At 37.4% G+C, this 22,365-nt stretch overlaps 1 protein-coding gene across 1 annotated transcript in view; it reads left to right on the top strand.

The window, feature by feature from the left end:
* The window catches only part of FIG4 (FIG4 phosphoinositide 5-phosphatase), an 86,568-nt gene extending 68,390 nt beyond the window's left edge, over positions 1–18,178 (top strand). Inside the window, exons 20-23 of the mRNA XM_026666664.2 lie at positions 3,317–3,515; positions 10,032–10,114; positions 11,355–11,441; positions 14,376–18,178. Coding sequence (XP_026522449.2) covers positions 3,317–3,515; positions 10,032–10,114; positions 11,355–11,441; positions 14,376–14,553 — 547 coding nt within the window. The 3' untranslated portion in view covers positions 14,554–18,178. The remainder of the gene's footprint in view (positions 1–3,316; positions 3,516–10,031; positions 10,115–11,354; positions 11,442–14,375) is intronic.
* Positions 18,179–22,365: the final 4,187 nt, after the last annotated feature.

Genomic DNA, 22,365 nt, shown 5'->3' with positions numbered 1-22,365 from the left:
CGGACCTCCGCAACTTGTCGGTGGCCCCTCCCTGGAAAATTCCCTCGAACAGGATATCCCTCTCCCAGGGGCCCCTCCAACACCCGGACCCTCAGTGGCTCCAGTTAGCCGTTTGGAGGTTGAGTGGGAACGCTTAAAAAACGAACACTTCCCTGACCAGGTTATTGCTACCATTTTAGCTGCCAGGCGGCCTCCAACAACCCGTATATACGATGCCACTTGGAATAGCTTCTGCAAGTGGTGCCATAGTCTTCAGGTCAACCCGCTTTCACCTTCCATCGCTCAAGTTTTGGAGTTCCTCCAAGAGGGCTTGAGGAAGGGTCTTTCTCCAAACACCTTGCAGCGTCAGGTCGCAGCTCTCTCAACAGTCATTGCCTGTGATAATCTGGGTTCCCTCTCCCACCACCCTCGTATTCGGGCATTCCTCAGAGGAGTCACCAACTTGTGTCCCCCAACCATACATCGATATCCTACCTGGGATCTTAATAAGGTCCTGGTGTCCCTCACTAAACACCCCTTTGAGCCCCTCAGGGAAGCCTCCCTCCAGTTCCTAACGTTCAAGGTCGTGTTCCTGGTGGCTATTACTTCGGCCCGCCAAATATCAGAGCTAGCAGCCTTGTCGGTAAGGAAGGACCTTTGCATCTTCCATGCCGATCGGGTGGTCCTCCGACCGGACCCTACCTTCCTGTCCAAGGTCAACTTGGCCTTCCATAGGGCCCAATCCCTCGCGGGAAAGGGAGCAGCTTTGGCACACCCTGGACGTTAGGCGGGCTCTACGCATTTACATTAAACGTACCCAACCCTTCCAGAGATCAGAATCCTTATTCCTTTCCTTCCAGCCCAAATCACTAGGCCACAAAGTGTCCCCGTCAACCATCGGCCGCTGGATTAGGGCTACTATTTCCAAGGCCTATTTGTCCCAGGCTCTGCCGGTACCCAGGGGGATCACAGCGCACTCCACCAGAAGTGCAGCCACCTCGGCAGCTTGGGCCACTCAGGCTCCAATTTCCGATATTTGTAGGGCAGCCACTTGGGCATCCCCATCTCCTTTCATTAGACACTATAAGATAGATACGTTTGCCTCGGCAGAGGCTTCGTTTGGTAGACGAGTCCTTCAGCGAGTCTTCAGGGAACCTCAGAGGTTGCAGGACCAGACGGAGTCCCTCCCGTAGGACAGCCAAGCTTTGGTATGTCCCACTCTCTGGATGATCCGAACGGCTCTCAGGAGAATGGGCGTTGGTTCTTACCTGACACGCCATTTCTCTGGAGCCGTGAGGATCATCCAGCCCCACCCTTTAATTTTACCCTCTGGTGGGACCTTGTTTTGGCCAATGAACTCTTTAGCATAGGAAGATGAGAGCACGACCTTCTCTTCACTCTCGTCTTCGCGCAAACTGGGGAACGCAAGGGAGCCACGTGATGGAGGGCGGAGCGTTCCTCAGTAATTAAGCTCAGCCTTCAACGACGCAGACTGGAGCACCTCCCACTCTCTGGATGATCCTCACGGCTCCAGAGAAATGGCGTGTCAGGTAAGAACCAACGCCCATTTATTTAACCTAGAATATTACTAACCATCAGTATTTTAGTGGTTTATTAGAAAAACATTGAAATGCAAGACATTGAAAAAGCTCAGATATAAATGTTATATGCCATTGTCAGCTCTTTGAGGTAGATCAAGTCAGGAAACAGAACTGTTTTACTATTGTAAAGTGAGTTGACATAAACTTAGACTAGCAAGAATATTTCTTTTCCATCTTTTAAACCAGACAGAGTTAAATCAGGATGATTTTGATCTTTCCTTTTCTCTTCTCTGGCACTTCTTATCTTTGCACTCTTTATCTTATTCCTCCACTTCCACAAGCTCTGCAGAAAATGCTATTCAAAGAAAGAGGAAGCCCAAATCATCCCCAGACAAGCTTGTGGCAATTTTAGGTGAAATGAAAGCTACATTAAGGATGTTGTTGTTGTTTTGTTTGTTTGATTGACAAAATTGTATGCTGCACAATTCCCAATAAAGCCAGCTTCTAGCAGTTAATAGGTGGGAAACTCAACAATGCATAATGTATCTATTTTATATTTTGGGAGAAAAAACATATCACCCAACCTGTCTTCAGCTGCAGTTATTTCAACATATATTACTATTTGACAACATGGTCTCTCCCTTGATCCTATGAGCTTTTCTCTTTCTAGTAATCATAACTGTGAGCTGGATTTTATTCTTTCATTTATTCATTCATTCCATTTCTATAGCTGCCCTTCTCAACCAATACCTCTGAATGGCTTCTAGTTCCAAAAATATAAAAACAGATTAAAACTTTAAAATATTTAGAATAATAAAAACATCCAAAATAAATATACACAGCAGCTAAAACAATTAATCAGTAAATAGTATAATAGTAAAAATGATAGTAAAGTCAAAAGATGGACCCCTTAACACTTTCAGAGCCCTAGGCTTGGGTATAGAGCCAAGCTCATAAAGCATTACAAAAGGCCAGCAGAGTTGGGGCCTTTCTAATCTCTGAGGGGAGAATATTCCCTAAAACAGGGCCTTCCCAGGAAAGGCCCGTCTTCTGAGCCCTGCCAACTAACACCACTAGATCAAATTGGATATTTTATTACCCTTTGGATTAGTGTTATTAATAATACTCTCTTTGTAAAAAAAAAGTGTTGATGAGAGATTGAGAGTAGTCCCAGGGGTTCCCATTCCTTTATCAGAATCTCTGTTTTAAATTAATGTTTTCCCACAGCCACCATTCATATTTATTTGGTTTAACAATTAATATAAACCACAGTTCTTTCCTACTTAGGATATCCTCAGGTTCATATTGCTATTGTTAAGTTTAGGGAAATAGAACTTCTTTAAGAAGAAATTGAATATTTTTACTCCTATCCCCAATGTGTCAAAAGTGTGCAGAATCTGGATGACAGTCACCCCCCTAAAAAAGCCTTGGGTGAATTGATAAACATGTTTCCAAATTTTATCAAAATTTAACATTTGATAAACTTTGGAAACATGTTTTGTTGTTAATCACAACAAAAGACAAGTTAAGAAACAAGCTACTGTTAATTTCAGTTCATTAACAACTGATTTGTAATGAAGTTTAAACGAAATTAAATCAGATTTTGATATGGTTCTTGTCCATCTATTATTTTTAAATGTGTGACTTCTGCCATGTTAATTAAAGGTTAAGTGCAGCTTTCACTCTGATGATATATCAAGAGTGGGGGAAAATCTAGCACCAATTAACATAAGGAAAAGAACAATTCTTTTGTTCTGTTTCTGTTTTTTTGAATTCACAATTGTGTCCTTCCTCAGGAACAAAAGCAACCGAGGAGAAGAAACAGTACTGCAACGTAAAACAGCTGCTAGTGCTCCTCCGCCCCCCAGCGAGGAGGCCGTGTCCAGCAGCTCTGAGGATGATTCTGGAACTGATAAAGAAGATGAGGGTGCTACCTCTCAGCGTTCAACACCTGTGAAAATATCAGATGCTGGAGACAATACCAAAATAACAGAAGTAAGAAATTGAGGTGCCACAAAGATGGGCACAGTTTTATATCTGCTATTCTGCTTTGTATTCAATATGTAGCGAAGGCTTACACATCTGATTTTCTCTCTGCATTAGAGACATTTTTTTTGCTAAGATACAAAGGCAATCACAACAAGATAAAACCAAAATAAAAACACTGAGGAGGGACCTCGGAAAGCAGATGGAGTACTTAAAAAGCAATTTTAAAGGGGATTGTGCAACTGATTAGATTTCATGCAGAAAATATACCGTGAAGTACTTGATATGTATCAGTGTTTTAAATTAAACTAGATAATTCAGCCAGGAGTGAAAAATGGATTAATAGAATATTGGCTTAATATAGAAATATAGCTTAATACTACATTTTCAAATAGGAATACTAATTTTGCCAGATGATACCCTTGTGCAGACTGATTCACTACCATTATAATGCTTCGATATCTGCTGATGTTAATGAAGATATGTAAACACAATAAGATGAGGCATCTTGGCAATTTTGTTTCAGCACAACTTAGACATTTAAGATTGTACAAGGAAAAGTTCAGAGCACAACTGTATGGACAATCAAAGATAAAAATGTGCCTTGTCTTTCAAAACATCATATGCAAGAAGAATTTTATACTACTGGCCAGATTGGGACTATGGGCCATAATTAAGCCCATGGGTGTGGGAGGTGGTTTCCTGTATATCTGGGGGTTTACATCTCTGGTCTTGGATGAGGTTGCTATGCCCTAGGTGGACTTAGTGTGTAAGCTGGGAATCCTCCTGTACTCATGATTCCTGCTTGAGGAGCAAGTGGCAGTCATAGTAGGTAGGAGGGCCTTTGTACAACTTTGAATTATATGCCTTTCCTAGATTGGGAGCCCTTGTCTCCATCACTCATCCTCTGGTCATCTCCTGCATTGACTACTACAATGTGCTATACCCTTGAAGAGTATCTGGAAGCTGCAACCTGTGCATATAACCTCTGCTGGATGCTTGTTTGTCTCCAGGTCCAAACATTTTTGCTTTTAATTTTACATTAATCAGATTAACAGTATCTGATACTATGATTCCCAAATTTGGAGAGCCACAATATGTTCAAATTGTAGTTAGTGAGAAGAAGTCAGGGCCAAACCATGTTCTTATACTAAGCAGATGCCCTCAAGATAGAAGATAGATAGAATTCTTTATTGGCTAAGTGTGATTGGACACACAAGGAATTTGTCTTGGTGCAAATGCTCTCGGTGTACATAAAAGAAAAGATACATTCATCAAGAGTCAAGAATCATAAGGTACAATACTTAATCATAGTCATAGGGTACAATAAGCAATCAAATCATATTAGGAAACAGTCAATACAGTCACAAGTGGGAGGGGATGGGTGATAAGGAGTGATGAGAAGATTAATAGTAATAGTAGTGCAGACTTTGTTAATAGTTGGACAGAGTTGAGGGAATTATTTGTTTAGCAGAGTGATGGCTTTCAGGAAAAAACTGATCTTGTGTCTAGTTGTTCTGGTGTGCAGTGCTCTATAGTGTCATTTTGAGGGAAGGAGTTGAAACAGTTTATGTCCAGGATGTGAGAGGTCTGTAAATATTTTTACAGCCCTCTTTTTAACTTGTGCAGTATACAGATCCTCGATTGAAGGCAAGTTGATAGTAATTATTTTTTCTGCAGTGTTAATTATCGTCTGAAGTCTTTGTCTGTCCAGTTGGGTTGCAGAACCGAACCAGACAGTTATAGAGGTGCAGATGATAGACTCAATAATTCCTCTGTAGAACTGTATCAGCAGCTCATTGGGCAATTTAAGCTTTCTGAGTTGGTGCAGAAAGAACATTCTTTGTTGTGCTTTTTTGATGACGTTTTTAATGTTAGGTGTCCATTTTAGGTCTTGTGATATGATAGAACCTAGAAATTTGAAGGGCTCTACTGTTGATACTGTGTTGTCTAGTATTGTAATAGGTGGTAGTATCGGAGGGTTTCTTCTAAAGACTACTACCATTTCTACGTTTTTGAGTGTGTTCAGTTCCAGATAGTTCTGGTTACACCACGAGGCAAGTTGAACAACCTCCTGTCTGTATCGGATTCATCATTGTCTCGAATGAGACCAATCACTGTTGTATCATCTGCAAACTTCAGTATTTTAACAAATGGATCGTTTGAGATGAAGTCATTGTATAAAGGGAGAAGAGAAGTGGAGAAAGCACACAGCCTGATGGTTTTCAGGTGGGACAGCAGTAGCTTCAAATATAGGTTTCATCTAATATCTAAATATTTAAATTTAGTATATTTATTATTTTATTTACTTTATTTATTTATAAATTTATTTATTTATAAATTAATTTGAATACATTTACATTTAAATTTGAAGGTTTATTCTCTCTTTTAGATGCCAAAGAGGAGGTTTAGTGGGGTATGTAGCATAATATTCTGAGATCCATGGAATATTAAATATTTTAGTTCCTTCATCTGGAAAAACCATATGATCTCTTTGGAGGTGTGCATCTGAATATGCACACATAGACTCTTTCTCACTGCTGATCTTTTACCTTCTTTGATTTTGCATGGCTATAATTGCATAAATTGAGAATTAATGGGAAATGTTTTATTATTGCAGATTATTTGTGGGATCCTTCTTATACACAACATCAAAAATTATCTGAAATATTGCCCATTTTTAGTTCTTTATCCTAAGTTCCTTTGAAGAGGAAGTATAATAGCATCCCCAAAGCTGAGTTGCTATCCCTTACTGAAGTTGGGGAAATTAGATGGCAATGTGTGTTAATGAGCTGTGCCCCTTAATTCCTTTTACTCCAATCTTTGTCCCCAAATCACTACTTTGTTTCTAGGTGGATGCCTAGATAATCTAGAGGAAGATTTTATTCTTTTGCTCTGAGGCCATTACTCTTGAGATCATAAAAAAGGTTGCAAGGTTCTTTTCTGTCACTAGTCTTGATACATTGCTAATTACTGGAAGTGCTCTAAATTGAGTAATAGTAAATACTTTGTGTTGATAATCTTTCCCCTTTTTTCTGGAATCCTGACCATTGATAGAAGTATATCATGTTATGCTTAAAGAGCCCTAATGTTCTGTACGCCACTCTTTCCTCACCCCTAGCAGCAGGGCTAGCAAATTAACTGACCATGGTTTGTTTAAAATTACATGTGTTGATGAGAAGCAAAATGAAGATGTTTTTGGCTGGAGCTATCTAGAGAACACAGTTGTAGTTTGAAAATCTATCCTTCACCCAGTTTTATGATTACACACATTACTGAAGAAAAAAACCCATGAAGAATTAGAATTATAAGCTGATTGTTCAGATAGGAACCAGCAGTCACAGAGATGTATGCTAACAAGCACTTATGATTATGTATGTCCTGCAGATATTTCCAATATGAACAAAACTGATTGTAGATATCTAATGAATAGTACTAGATCAGAAAAAAAGAAAAAAAGGAACAGCACTAATGTGTTATTTAGAGTTTTTTGTGGATTGAAGTATTGCTTACACATATAAATGAAGAAAAGGTTTCTTATAAATTGATACATTACATGTCCCGTTTCTGCTTATCCATCCCTACAGTATTTTTTTTCATTCACTATAAGATTATACCTCTGAAATATAGTTTCTAGTTATTTCTTATTTCATTTCAATTTTCTGTTTTCACATTTCTGTTTCCTTTTCTACTTTTCTTTGTGAAGGCATTTCACCGCGGATTTTATGGCCTGGAGACACTATTAAGAAAATGCATAAGATACACTTATTTCATTACATTTTTCCCTACATAATCCTGAAACGTTACATCCTGAACTCAGATCTTTGTTCCCTTGCCTGCTTGTCTGTTGGCTTGCCATGAACTCTGGCCATTTCTTTCTCACTTAAGCACCTATGTGTTCCTGACAGCATGGTACAAAATTAACCTTGCTGGCTCATCTTCTCTGCCCTTCATACTTGTATCTGGAGAAAAAATGAGTCACAGGGAGCTTATGGGAACATGCAAGAGACAAAGAAAGGTAATGAAAATAATTGTTCCAGTAATTTAAAAACGTAAAACAGTCCCACAAAATAATTTGGGTAATGTTAACACTTGTAGTGTTGACACATGCACTGTACTGTAACATTGCAACCAATTTATACTTACTTTAAAAAATGTCAATTTCTTTTGAAAATCAATACAAGTATTAGAAATCTCAGATGTAGCATCTAATTTTCCTGTATAATATTTGGAGACACAAGTGTTTTTTCCTAAAAGCAGGTGTCTACAACATTTTAACTTCAGATCATTTATCTCTGTTCAGAGATCCTAAAATTCCCAAGTAGCCTAGTCTATTTTCCTTCTAGCATGTGGGGGGGAAAAATCCCTCTTTTTAAAAAAGAAGAACCAGCATCAGAATGTTGAAATGCAGTGCACTTCTATGAAAGGTTTTAGATAGCTAATCATGTATGATTCAATATTGCATTTCTCCCATACCTGAGATTCTATTATTAATTTTCTTCTCTTCTGATGCATTTCAGAATTACCTTTGTAATTGGACATGTTCTATCCTCATTTGCTTGTTTGTAATGATCTCAGACTTCTTAGGGTTTTTCAGAAGTATTTGGGGTTCTCCCTGTAAAAGTTATCTTTCAGGTGTGTTGGAAGATGTTGCTCTGTTGCAAAGATAGAAATAAGTGTTTGTGTGTGAAATGGAGTAAAGAAGCTCTTGTTTTTGTTTTCTGACATCAAAATGTTCAAATACTGTCTCAATAGGGAGTAAGATACAGTGTACTGTAGTACCAATGTCTAGATAACTTGTCTCATGCAAGCACTAATTGTAGCTTCTTCTACAGTAAACAAAGAACAGTAACTGAGAGGGATCTAAGATTCCTAGTGAACAACCACTTAAGTATTAGCCAGCAGTGTGCTGCAGCTGCCAAAAAAGCCAATGCAGTCAAGGCTGAATCTACAGAGAAATAGTATGAAGACCATGCAGTGGTGGGATTCAAATAATATAACAACCGGTTCTCTGCCCTAATGATTTCTTCCAACAACCAGTTCAACAAACTGCTGATGTGAAGTATTAGCACCACTATATACTGCTTTGGTAAGACTAGTGGTGCGATTCAACTGGTGTAATAACCGGTTCGGTGAGCACGAGTTTTGCAGTACAGTTACACCCAATAGTTGTATTAGGGAATTGTTCTTTTAAAAAAAATATTAAACATACAAAAAATAAGACATTTTAAAACAACAATGAATGTACTACATACCTCCTGACATACCTGATTGTCTTACATCATTAAGTAATAAATATAGAAAATAATACAAATTTACATATATACATAAAACTTTAGACATCTTTAATATTCTTGTTCCTTCCTTTTTTTCAACCAGTGGTAAAACTTCTCACAAATTTTATAATAATCAGATTTGGTCTTATTTTTTAATTCTTGGGTTAATTTATCCATTTTGGTGCACATCCAAATTTTTCTAATTATGTCCATCTTGTCTGGCATTTTATTACCTTTCCATCTTTGGGCACAAGCTAACCTTGCAGCTGTGGTGACATGGATTATTAAGTACCGTGTTTCTCCAACAATACACCCCCCCCCAATAGGAAGACCCAGCATGTTTTCTAGGCATAAAATGAAATTAAGCCCCTCCTCCCAAATGTAGGCCTAGTTTAAAACATGTGAAATTGGGGAAGGTGGGGGGAACTTGCCATTAAGAGTGCCCTGCAGGCAGCTATGCCTCACCATCAGCCGCTCCTAACACCATGGTGGAGCACGGAGGGCTCCCTTACCCATCCCTTACCCGGGTCAGCAGGCAGGCGGCGTCGGCATGGATGTCTGGCAGCATTTCAGCCGCTTCTCAGGCCTCCGTAGCTTCCACGGTTCCCACCGGTGCTGACACCTCTCTTGCCAGTGCCGTCTCCAACAACAGCATCTGAGTCGCTCCCACTTTTCAACCGTCCCTGTAAAAACAGGGAAAAAAAAGATTTTGAGGTACCTGGGAGCTCTGAGCGCCGCATTTTAGTTTAATCCCAAGCGGCTGGGTGGGCGTGAGAAGAGCCGAGCGAGCATCTCTGCTGCTGCTTCCCTTGGTGCTCCAGCCTCGGGCTCTGCAAGTTTGCAAAAGTCCCGGTGCATAGCCCGTTCCTGCATTTCAAGCGCACAGGCTGAGCTGCAGCTGTCCCTCTCTCGCCAGCGCCATCTCCAATAACAGTGGCAGGAGCAGCAGGAACCGTGGAAGCGTTTCAGCCGCTTCTCAGGTGGGAGAGCCGCCTCCGTAACTTCCACGGTTTTTTAAATATTTCCTAGATTATTTCATTCTTTTAAGAGAGGGGTGGGTGCTAACTTTCTACACTTCCTTGGGAAGCACTTGTGTCTCTGCTTTGCTAGTGGTTTTATTGTGTTTAATTGTTTTCTTGGAGAAGGGGGTTGGGTATTGCTGCTTTTTAAATTGTATTTCTTGAAATATTTGAGTAAACTTACAATCTAAGACATATCGCCCCTAAGATTTTATCTTGCTTTGTTTCAGAATGTAGTGCAACCTACCAAAGATGTCTATGGAATTAATCTTTCAGAATCTCCTTCAGAAGATGATCTCAGCATATATACAAGGTAGGGTTTTTTTGTTATTATTATCTTGCTAATGCTAAAAGAAAGCAATCCTAAATATTTGAAAAACAACAACAAAGAAAATGGACATGTTTCAACCAGAAGTATGCTACTCACCTCAGTGAGAGAATTCACAGATTGCTTATTTTGCTTAGGTTACTGGGTATAGATCATTAAGAGGTTGTTTAATTGTGTATCTCTAAAATAAACTCATATATCTTTTTTTTAAAATCTCTTCATCTCCAAGAAAATCTGGAAGTAAGAAGTATGGGTGGTAGTTATCATCTTCATTCTAAACCTTTTTTAAATTTGAAACAGCAGTATAAAACAAGATAGATCACACAATTAGCTGCATTACTAAATATAATTTTAAATTTAATCTAAATTTACACAGTCTTAAATACAAGATGCTAGCCACTCTCGCTCTGACTTTAAAAGCCTTCCAAGTGATACTAAGCTCTGCCATCTATTGCACGGCACATCACTCACCTTGTCCATGATTTCTTGTTATTAGACCAAATGGAGCAAATCTCCATTGTCTGGATTTCACAGTAATGTATGGAACAGAATAAGAAAGATTCTAATAGCTATTGCACCTTTCTGCTAATGCTGGTATTTTATATGATGCCGTAACAGCATGGTATGGTATTCTTTTAAGCCTGATGCTGTAACAGCTAGACTATGGTATTCTTTAGCCTGCTCGATAATAGGCTTCATTGGAACCAATTATTGAGCAATATATAAGCTTTTGAGCATTAAGTCTAGTTCAACAAGTGAATTGACTAGATGGTATTCACATAAAGACTTCGCCAACTCTCTCATTCTCAATAGATAAAATCTAGGGAAAGAACACATATATATTTCTGCATGTAAGATATATACTGCATGCATGGGTTATAGATCTAATAAATAAAGTCTTGCCTTTGTACATTAGCATGTTAATAGTAAAAGGTTGTCTTTATTTACTCTGTGACCCTTTGAATAAAATGTATTTGGCTTTTAGTTAAAAGAAAGTTATGAAGACCCTCAAATGTAACTACACTAGCCTAACAGTATTTCAACTCCTGCATTACTCACTCACAAATTAACTTCAAGGAAAATATATTGTATTTTCAAGCTGTCCTTAATGGAACTTGATGTCCCTTACTGATGTATGACTCTTACAAAGTCTGCAAGAAACATATTATTTTCATTATTTCAGACAGTACGTTTCCCAGTGTGCTTGTTTTGTCTCTGTTCATAGGTTTGTTCAGTTGGGACAGAGTCAGCAGAAGCAAGAAAAAAGTTCCCAAACTTTCTCTCCTAAAAACTTAGGTGGAGTTATAAATTTGTAAGTATGGAGTGCTCAATCCAATGTTTGAAAAGTTCTTTTTCTCATTCATAGTTAAGGATGAGCTGTGCAGATTATTATTATCTCTTTTATTCATTAAACATGAATGAATAAGTCAACTGAACTTTTTAAAATGTATAACAAATATAATTGACTGGCGCTAATGGTTGATCTGGGTTGCTGCCAGCATCGTAGGTATCAACCAAGTATTTTCTTAAGATGTACTATGTTCTGATTATTTATTATTATTATTATTATTATTATTATTATTATTATTATTATTATTATTATTATTATTATTATTTCATTAAACATGAAACTCAGTCAACTGAACATTTAAAAATGTATCACAAATATTATTGACTGGCACTGATGGTTGATACGAGTTGCTGCCAGCATCCTAGGTATTGACCAAGTATTTTCTTAAAATGTACAATGTTCCGAGTAGAGCAGTTTTTTGCAGTTCCACTGGTCTTATTGCATGAAGTTGCATTTTCTTGATGTATTTTGTAAAATTCTTGGATATGGTACCAAGTGCCATGATGACAATGCGTATCACTTATATGTTTCATTCATAATCGCGTAGTTTCAATGGCCGGGTGTCGATATTTTGTGTTTTTTTCCACTTCTTTTTTTTCGACTCTGGCATCTCCCGGTAAGGATGGTGGTGGTGGTGGTTGTTATTTCAATTAGTATGGTCTTTTTTGTCATGAAGGAAGGAATATACGTGTTCCAAGATAATGTTGCAGAATCCCATCTGGGTCAGTCACTGGGACCAGAGGTTTTGTCTTCCAAGCTTTCGGAGTCATACTGGAGTCCATCTTCAGAGAACTTCTCTGCAGCCAACTGCTGCCTAGGCTAGAGAGAAGTTACCTGGAGATGGGCTCCAGTATGAGTTTGAAAGCTCGGAAGACAAAACTTCTAGTCCCGCTAACCAACCCAGATTGGATCCTGGTCTTTTTTGTATTTAACAAAATAACTAATAAACATTACAATGATACTTTTTAAAAAGTAACACTCAGAGGTGGTATTCAGCAGGTTCTGACCAGTTCTAGAGAACCGGTAGTGGAAATTTTGAGTAGTTCGGAGAACCGGCAAATACCACCTCTGACTGGAGATTTTACAGTATCCTTTCCCTGCCACGCCCACCAAGCTACGGCCACAGAACTGGTAGTAAAAAAAAATGAATCCCGCCACTGGTCACACTGTATTCCTTGGAGGAACAGAATTATAATTTATACTTTTACTTTGTAAGACAATATATAAAGACTCTGCACAAAGCTAAGTTATTGTCTTCCAGTTTATTTTGAACATTAAGAATTTGTAGTGTCTTCACGAAATGGACCTATGGAATAGTAAGGTGGTGTCATTAGGCAGTTCCTAATATTCAGAATGTCAAGGACGAAAAGCAGAATCTTTTGAAGTCTTTTGAATGGTGGAATCAGAAGAGTAAAATTAATAATATATTGTGTACTGAAATGTAAGAATAGAAACCTAATAGGAAACCAGACTGTTAAGAGAGTTTGGCCTACATGTGGGATCACAGCAAAGCTATCATAGAGCCAGGGTAGGACATCACATGATCACAGTAATGAAACAGATGAAATATAGTAGAATGCTGCATGGAAATGCAAGTCCCAGAATAGATTGACTGAAAAGTAGGAAAGAGATACCTGCCATGTTAACATTGTTAACAAATCAACCATGAAAGATGAGGAACGTGGGATTTTAGAAAAGAAGATGAGAAATACCTTTGCTCAACTTACAAAAGATCATTTATCTTCCTATGCGTGCTCCTTTTACCAAAATTGGTTTTAACTAGTCCCTAAGCCTTCAGAGTCATTTTTTAGTAATGGCAGGGGTGGCAAAGAAGGAAGGTTTACCTGTCCCTCTTCTATTGACTAAAGTAGTTGCATAAGCAGAACAATAGGTGCCCAATTAGTTTTTATACCATTACTCTTATTATGACAATGTTGTCCCACCTTTCTTCTACAGCTCACTACTGTGTATAGAGGTTTCTATTTATTTTAACTACATAATAATACTGAAGTTGATTGGGGTGAGAGTTAATTCCTGCTCCAAAGTCACCTCATTGAGTTCCATGGTGAAGCAGCAATATGAACTAGTCTCTACAGTCTCATCCCAAAACCTACACTTCTACTGAACAGTGAAATGAAATTGTATTGATCATTTGTCAGACTTCAGTAACATCAAGTGACATGGAAATAGGGTAGAACTAAAAATAAAATCAAGATAAATAAAATAAAATAAGCATAGCCAGCACAGATATCAGTTCCTTAAGAGGCCACCATAAATTGTAGCCAAAAATAGGGAAGCAGATAAGTTAGCAGCTAGTATTACTGCTAAATTTTGAGGAAGTTTAATTAAATTAGATTATTAGTGAAGTACTGCCAGCCTTGCAATCCATTAAACAGATCATACAAGAATGTTTCCCTCTGATTACTAACTAACTAAATTAATTAATAACCGATAGACTGACCAACCAATCAACCAGCATATTATGTTCCAGGGCCATGAGAGGCTGTAGCAGCCAGAAGACTCCTGAAAAGTGTTGTGGTGTATCCTTCCATTTCATTAGGAATAAATTTTTTCAGGTTGTCTGACTACATCCTTTCCTTCTTTTCTGTATGCTGAAGTTTTGTGAGCTACAGTTTAGTAGCAGATATTTTGGACGTAGGAAGCATTTAAAAATCTTCAATAATGTCACAAAATAGATACCACAGGGGACAGTAAAACATTATGGCATATGTCACATACTTTTTTATATATTGCTATGTGAATAATTAAGAAAGAGAAGCCTTTGTATGGTATTGTTGATATCTATTAAAGGAAATCTCTGATTCGAATTTCTATCTTATCTCTTGAAATTTCTCCTGAGTTTAACATTTATTTTACTTTATTTACTTTTCACAGAACACCTATCTCTGCTTTCTCCCAAGACAACATTTACGAAGTCCAGCCACCTAAAGTGGACAGGAAATCTATTGAGATTTTTCATGCTCACATCCAAGCAAGCAAGGGTATTATGCAGCCTTTGGGAAAAGATGACATCTTCCTATACCGAGAGTATATTAGGAATAGATACTTATGAAAAAAATGCCAGTACTCATCTCTTCTGAATGTAACTATGCTGAAATCTTAGATAGATCTTGCCTAGGAAAGTTAGTACCTTGAATGCCTCTTATGTGTATTTTTTTCTCCCATAAGTCCAAAGTAGACAGATGACTTATCTTTAATGGCTTTGTGATACTAATACGAGTAACTTCAAGTGTGAATAATTAGTTTGAAAAAGCTGAATATAACCTTTGAGAAGGATTGAGAATATTAAAGATTTTGATAAGCAGTATGTACAAATATAAGCACATACACATACTGTATATGTACACACTTATATAGACATCCGTAAGTAAATTCATATGCACACTTTGACATAGAGAGTGAAAAGTTGCCATCAAATTAAACTGAACTTCAACTTTTATACATGGCCAAAATCCCAGCAACATACCTAAAAAGATCTAAAAACATGTCCACTATAAAGTAATTTTTAAAACTTTTCTATTAGAGGTCAGGGTAAGGGTAATTTTTATTTGATAAAGTAGAGTGGGGTTTTATATAAAGAAATTGGATAATGAAATATCTGCAAACATACAATCAGCTCAGAGAGCACCAAGGACTCCATAGTTTCTAATTTACTGTCCTCATCTTCATTAGGTCCAATTGATTAGAAAATAAAAGGAATGCTTAGCATTTTTTGTGCATTGCAAACAGGAGATTCTACCATTTGTGTTTCTGTGACAGCACCTCTTGCAGATCCAATCCCACGGTCTTCATTGAAACAAGCGCAGTAGGCATGGCAGAAGACAATTTTGTTACCATCTATTATGAAAGCCTTGGAATTGTTCAGAGATGGATGTCAGTTTCTGTTGTCTCTGAATCACATATTCATTAAATTTTGAATGGTCACTGAATGAGTGGTCATCATCTGAGGCTTACTTGTATCAATATGAATCTTTATAGGGATTGTGCACCAGATATAATCGTTTACTCTACATTGTCTTCTAAAGTAGAGTGTGATGTGTTTGAGATAATCTATGAAATATCTGTTCTCTATTAATAATACCAACCTACAGTAATAATAGCAACAATAATTAACACTAAGTTCAGACCAAAAATCAAAAAATAAACAATATCCCAATCAAGGAGCTGCCATACAAACTAACGGTAAACAGCCAACCAAAGAACCACTAAGACGATTCCCTACTAACACTGACAGGGTAAGCCACTGGAATATAAATTGAGAACAAACCCCACTCCTTACTAGCACTGATGGATTATATTACTTAGTTTGGGTAAGTTACAAATATTCTCCTTTATCAGACCCATTAATACAATGAAGCAACACTATCTGGCCATAGAAGAAATTAGTGCAGCTTAGAAAGAATTTACTGAAAAGTTGCTTACAAGATTGCTTGATATTAAAGCAGACGATATAGAAAGCAACAAATTGTATTGGATAAAACAGAGACTGACTGATTTGATTTTTAAAAAAATGCTGCATTACAAAAGCAATAAGGAAAAAAACATGCTAAATCTGGCAAAATTGATTTACAAAGGGAACCAGTTGATGTTTTTACAATTAAAGAGGATTAAGTGTCAGGATTCTCCAGAAAATGGCACACCAAGTGACAGGATGAATTTTTCTCATGCCGACAAACAACTGCTTTTGCTGCCAAAGTGAGCTCTTTGGGAACATCTCCCCAGATTTGAATTGGAGCAACTGATGACTGTGTACTTGCCTGGGAAGAGAAAGCTAGATGATTGCAATTATCAATAAGAGCGACTAGACAGTTGGGTCTCTATTTTTCCCCGTTACCATTTGATTTTTTTTTTGAGGTGTGTGGTTTTCAATATCATGTTTTGAATTTTTTTTCCTTTTCTTTTTTCTTTTTGCTTTTGACCTACATTTTTAATTCATTCTCTGAACACTGATTGATTTTATACCCTCTTGCTGGACTGTGAACTTTTTACCATTTTTTATTGCTTTGCTTTGGAGTCAGGAAACACTTTCATTTTTGCTGCGTGGAAGGCAACAGCATAAAGACTTTTCTCCTTGGTAGTGAAAATGATCTGATCTGATTTACATCTTCATCAATGTACTGCAAGGATTTTAAATTTTACTAGTTTTTAAAAGAACTTTGCGGCTTTATTTTGCTTTTCTATATATTTCTGGTCTCCTTTTTTTTCCTCTGAAAAGATGGCAATTTTCTTTTTTTATTTACTTTCTATCATGGGAAATATCTGAACTTTTTCTGCAAACATTTTGTTATGGAACATCTTTTGTTTTTGAGAAAAATTATCTACATTTTGTTGTGAAAGAAATTTGGATTATATTAAAAATCCAAATTAAGGATTAAAAACAAATTAAGGATTAACGTTATACATTATATACTCTTTATAATGTCCACAAAAAGAGATATAAAAGAAAGACGAGACAGATCAATTTAATGTCAAAGCCTTCTTAGAAGCCTTCAAAAAATTTCAGGTTTGTTACAGTTTGTATTGTTTGTTACAAAAAATCTTTGTTGCAGAGATTGTTAATTAACAGAGTTGGAAGGAACCTTGTAGGTCATCTAGCCCAAGCAGGAGACCCTACACCATTTCTGACAAATGGCAGCCCAATCTCTTCTTGAAAGTCTCAAGTGATGAAGCTCCCACAATTTCCGAGAGGAAGCTGTTCCGAAGGTAAATTGAATAATGTTTGTTGAAGAAAGCTGAAAGTGGTATGAATTTAAAAGGCTTAGAAATGGCAGTATGCATCAGCAGTGAACTTCATTTTCTTAAGGAAACTGATGGAGATTGTGGAATAGATTTATTATACTCAATCAGAAGACAACTGTTAAAGAGATGTGGTTCAACTTGTATGAAAAACTACAGAACAGTAAGTGCTGTGGAGATACAACAGAGAATTATGACTTTGAGGAATGAGATGCAATTGTTGGAAAAGACCCCAATTATAATTTAAAGAAAAACTTTTATTATTAAGAACCAATTGAAGATACTTGATCCTGGACTGATCAAAGATAATGATTGCAGTGGTTTATGGTAGATTAGAAGCCGTTGTGGACTTTCTGCATGTGAAATACAATAATGGCAATAGCAATAGCATTTAGACTTATATACCATTTTCAAAGTGTTTTACAGCCCTCTCTAAGTGGTTTACAGAACATATTGCCCCCAACAATATGGGTCCTTATTTTACTGATCTTGGAAGGATGGAAGACTGAGTCAACCTTGAGCCGGTGAGAATCGAGCTGCCAAACTATTGGCAGCCGGCAGTCAGCAGAATTAGCCTGCACTACTGCGTTCTAAACACTGCATTACCATAGATTGTTAATAGAGGGCTTTGAAATGTAGTAGTGTTGTTGGCTTTACCTGTTACCTTTTTAAAGTAAATAGATGCTAGGTCAAATTAGTTTAGCAAATAGAGCTATAGAAACTTATAAATTGTATACCTGTTTTGCAAGGGCGGGAGTATATTGTTGAAATGTATCAATATTCAACTGGGGGGGCAATATATATGTATGGTTTTTTAATGCACTTTTTGTCTTGTTTAGTTTTTGCTTTGTTGTTTCTCTTTTTTTCTGTTGAAGTTTGTATTTATTTTAGAAATAAAATTAAAATTAAATAGTCATGCAAATAATAAATCAGAATAAAAACTTGGAAGGCCTTTCCTGTTGGGTTTATAAAAAGAAGTTGTTCAACTAATCAAACTGTTCCTAAGAGTAGACAAAGAGAAATTATTCAAGCTAAAAGAAGACAAATTAAAAAATGATAACAAATGAACTTCTGGGATGTTATTTGATGGGATTAAAGATTATCCTTTTAAAAAGAAAACAGAAGATTCATAAAGTGAATGTATCTGATCAGGATTAAAATATGTCACTGTGGTTTCTGGTAGATATTAATTGGATTTCTTTTTGACCAGGATTGAAAGGCTTTAAAGCAGAGGTGTCAAACTCGATTTGATTGCGGGCTGCATTGGGGTTGTATTTGACCTCGGGGGCAGGGATGGGTGTGACCAGGGTGGGAATGGCCAGCATGACATCACTTATGTTGGGGGGTGCCTGTGGCGGCACGACTGCTCCGCCAGCAAAAACAGGCTCCTGAGCTCTTATTTTTGGCTGCGGTGGCCTCCTGCAACCCTCTGCCACTGAAAACAGAGCTCGAGTGGGGGCTCATGCGGCCCTTGTGAGCTCCATTTTCCCTTCACTGTTTCCAGGGTAGCCCTGTGGGCCAGATCTAAGCAGCCCGCGGGCCGGATCTGGCCCAAGGGCCTTGACTTTGACACCCCTGCTTTAAAGAATAGTTTATAAATGGGGAGATAATTTTTTTGTTTAATAGTTTAGAAAAAGAGATAAATTGGATTAAAAAATGGATTTATTTGATTTAAGATTAAAATTTATAGTTACTATTCCTGATAGCTCTTTTGCTGATTAGGACTGAAATATTTTTTAAAGTATACTTTGATATTGATAAGTGATGAGATATGGGAAGATATTATTGAACTACCAAAAAAGATATTACATTACTGTAATTGCTTATACTTATCTGGAAGGTAAAGGGAGTCATATCAGGCACAAGCAACCAGGACCATTTGTAAATAGCCTCAAGCTGAAATGTTATTGTTTATCACCTATGTTACAAGAATCTTACCAAACTGTTTGCCTTCTCCTGGGAACAACCAGATAAGGTTTCATGGATTCTGTGGGAGGTCATGCTTACGGCATTTATAGCAATGTAAGGACTCCAAGCTTGGCCCTTGCTTGACTTCCCAGTCTAGCTGAAAATTCCGCCAAAGTTGTCCCTTTCTCTCTTTCAATCGTCTTGTATTTTTTATTTTTCCAATATTCATATCTTCAGTAGTTTTTATTAGTTTTTTATTTTTTTATTTATAAACTTTAATAAGTATTTAATAAGACAAACTAAAGGAATTGACTGGTTGTTACGGGGAAAACAGGAACAGGAAGCTATGTCGGATATGTTTGCTGCCCTGAGTTATTTGTAAAAATAAGAAAAGCAGGAAATTAAACAAATTATTATTGTCTTCTGCAAATAACCCAAGGTGGTGCATATATCTAGTACTTTCCTTTAATATTCGCCACAACAAGAATTGTTTGAAGTGGGTTGGGCTGAGGGACAGTGAGTTGCACAAAGTCAGCCAATCACTGGGTGCCCAAGTCAGGATTAGAACTCACAATCTCCTGTTTTCTGCCCTGGTGCCTTAACGACTAGACTAAACTAGCCCACTCAGTTCATTTTGGCATATTATTCAGGGCAAGTTTGACAAACAGGTTTGGTAACTGAACTATGGCATGAACAAAACATTACTGTTCAATGAATGCCGATTATAGATATTTCATATTTGAGTTGCAGAGATTGTAGTGAAGATTTTTATTCTCTGATTGAGGAAGAGATTAAACTAATTAATCTGCCTCTTAGAATCAGCCAGAATATTCAGAGAAGCTATGAAACCCAATGACATTTTGATTGGGTTCTCAGGAAGGAGCATATGATCATCATTGCCTTACCTGACCCAAAATTTAAAAATAACATTTAAATTTCATTTTCATTTTGTCAGGGAAAGCTTGAAGATATAATATAATAAAGCCAGAACAAAAGCTCCATGTACCAAGCTTTAGTAATCCAGTAATGGTTAGGGGTCAAAGAATAATTTATCTGTATATGACAAATTTCCACACCTTCTTTTAGATAATATTTTTCTGTTCCCTTGATTTAAAAAAAAAAAAAAGCAGTATAATGGTGTGTTTTTCTGGGATTATTTGCTATACAACTAATTTGATTCTAATTAGGTCACCTGTCATCTGTTCACTTTCATTTGTTGCTCTATTATAAACTTTTCTACCATAATCCTTTTGTATTCTTAATTTTCTAAGCCACTCCAAACACCACATCCAAATGTGGCAAACCTTGTTGGAAATAGAGAACCATTATTCTCCTTGTGTCAGCTCAACAGTGATGAAGTTTCTGCATTTACTCAGTGGTAGAAGTGCCAATCAAAAGAAAGTGTCAATCAATATTGGGTTCCTCCTACCAAATGTATGGCATACATTCCAGCAAGATGAGATGACTAGGAGGACAACAATGGGAAGTGTTCATGGAGCTACAGATCTGAGGGAAGCTCAGAATCTAAGCCTGGAAATGCTTTCATCTGTCAGGAAGGAAGGTTTAAGAATCATTTTAGGATTGGGCTAGGCTACTATTGATGAGATACAGATAACAGACTAGGCCCTACTTTTTAGGGCTGAGAGGGAATGAGTGGCCAGCTGACTTTGGGTCTAAGGTGAAACTAAAACTAACAATCTCCATGTTTCTAGTCCAGGGTCTTAATAACTACACCAAACTGGCTCTGTCTCCCAAATCCTATTCAATCATTTTTACTCATTTTTTTTAAGCAACAGACCATGTAACTTTTAATTAGCATTTGTACATTTTAATAATTCTTCCATTTCTCCACCTTCAATAAACATTCTGCCAATGTACAAAGATTCATCTACTTCCTCTAGTTATTCATCATTTATGTGTAAGTTGAAATTGTTCATTCCATTTTCCCTGTCAAATTCTTGGTCTTTAATACATTAATATTCAGTTCCATATTCCTCATTTAATTATACAGTCTAACACTGAATGAATATGTTGTATATTTGTGAAAGTAATAGAAAGGATATGGATTAAGTAGCCTGATTATGATTTATTAAACGTGCACATTTCCCAACTCCTAACAACTCTAAATTGGGTAGATTAATTTTGTAAAATAGAGTTGATACATACATGCAGGGAAATGGTGTAGCTTTTATTCAGATTGTTGAAGGGGGATGATCATGCGGAATTGAAATGTGTGTTATAAATGTTAGGTCATCATCATTTTAGCCTATCCACTGCAGGATGAAGGCCTCTTCCACATGTTTCCAACCAATACAGTCCTGAGCTTCCTTTTGCCCACAATATTTGCTGATGTCATCAATCCATCTTGTTTTAGATCTCTTTGGTGGACACTTTTTATCAAATGGGATCCATTCTATGACTACCTTGCTCCACCTGCCATCAGTTCTTCTTGCTATGTGACCAGCCCATTTTTATTTCAATTCTTTTACTGTCATGATGATATCGTATACGTTTGTTAGTTCTCTAATCCATGTGCAGGTCTTTCTGCCTTGTCTTGTAGTGCCGAGCATGCATCTTTCCATGGCTCTTTGCACTATTTGTAGCTTTTGTATGCCTCCTAAAAAAATGGATGAACAGAAAGTCACAAATGCTATAAAAATGCTGAAAATGGTAAGGGGTGTAACTGAGGGGTTTTAAATTCAATTTCATCAGGGGTTGTATTTGATCTTGAGGGAGGATAGGGTGGCGTGGCCAGGTTGGGCATGGCCAGCAAGATGTCACTTGTGTTGTGAGTACCTGTGGTGTCCCAAGTGCTCCACCAGAGAAAATGGAACTCCTTTTTCGCTGGCAGAAGCACCGCTGGCCAGTCCTTCGCTGTTTCCAGGGCAGCCCCGTGGGCCAGATCTAAGCATCCTGCAGGATGGATCTGGCTCATGGGCCTTGAGTTTGATACCCTGGTGTAACTGTAGATGGTGTAAGAAGAAAAACAATAACATACAGCTCATGATGTGGCTATGTCATTTGTATAATACCGGTATGAGTGTACCAGTTGACCCCCAGAAGAATGTTATTATTGATCTCTTCCATTAAATGGAAAGGTGACAAGAAACAATGCAACAAGTACAGGGGAATTCCATCTTCTCGTCCTATCAATTGATACAATTGATTGATTTTCTTTCGGTATAGAGTTATTCTCAGCGAAAACAATCAAGCCATAAAC

Source organism: Notechis scutatus, chromosome 1, assembly GCF_049901735.1.
Source record: "Notechis scutatus isolate UNSWTSFEM ecotype Mainland chromosome 1, rNotScu1.2, whole genome shotgun sequence".
NCBI lineage: Eukaryota > Metazoa > Chordata > Lepidosauria > Squamata > Elapidae > Notechis > Notechis scutatus.
This window is presented reverse-complemented; position numbering and strand designations above follow the sequence as displayed.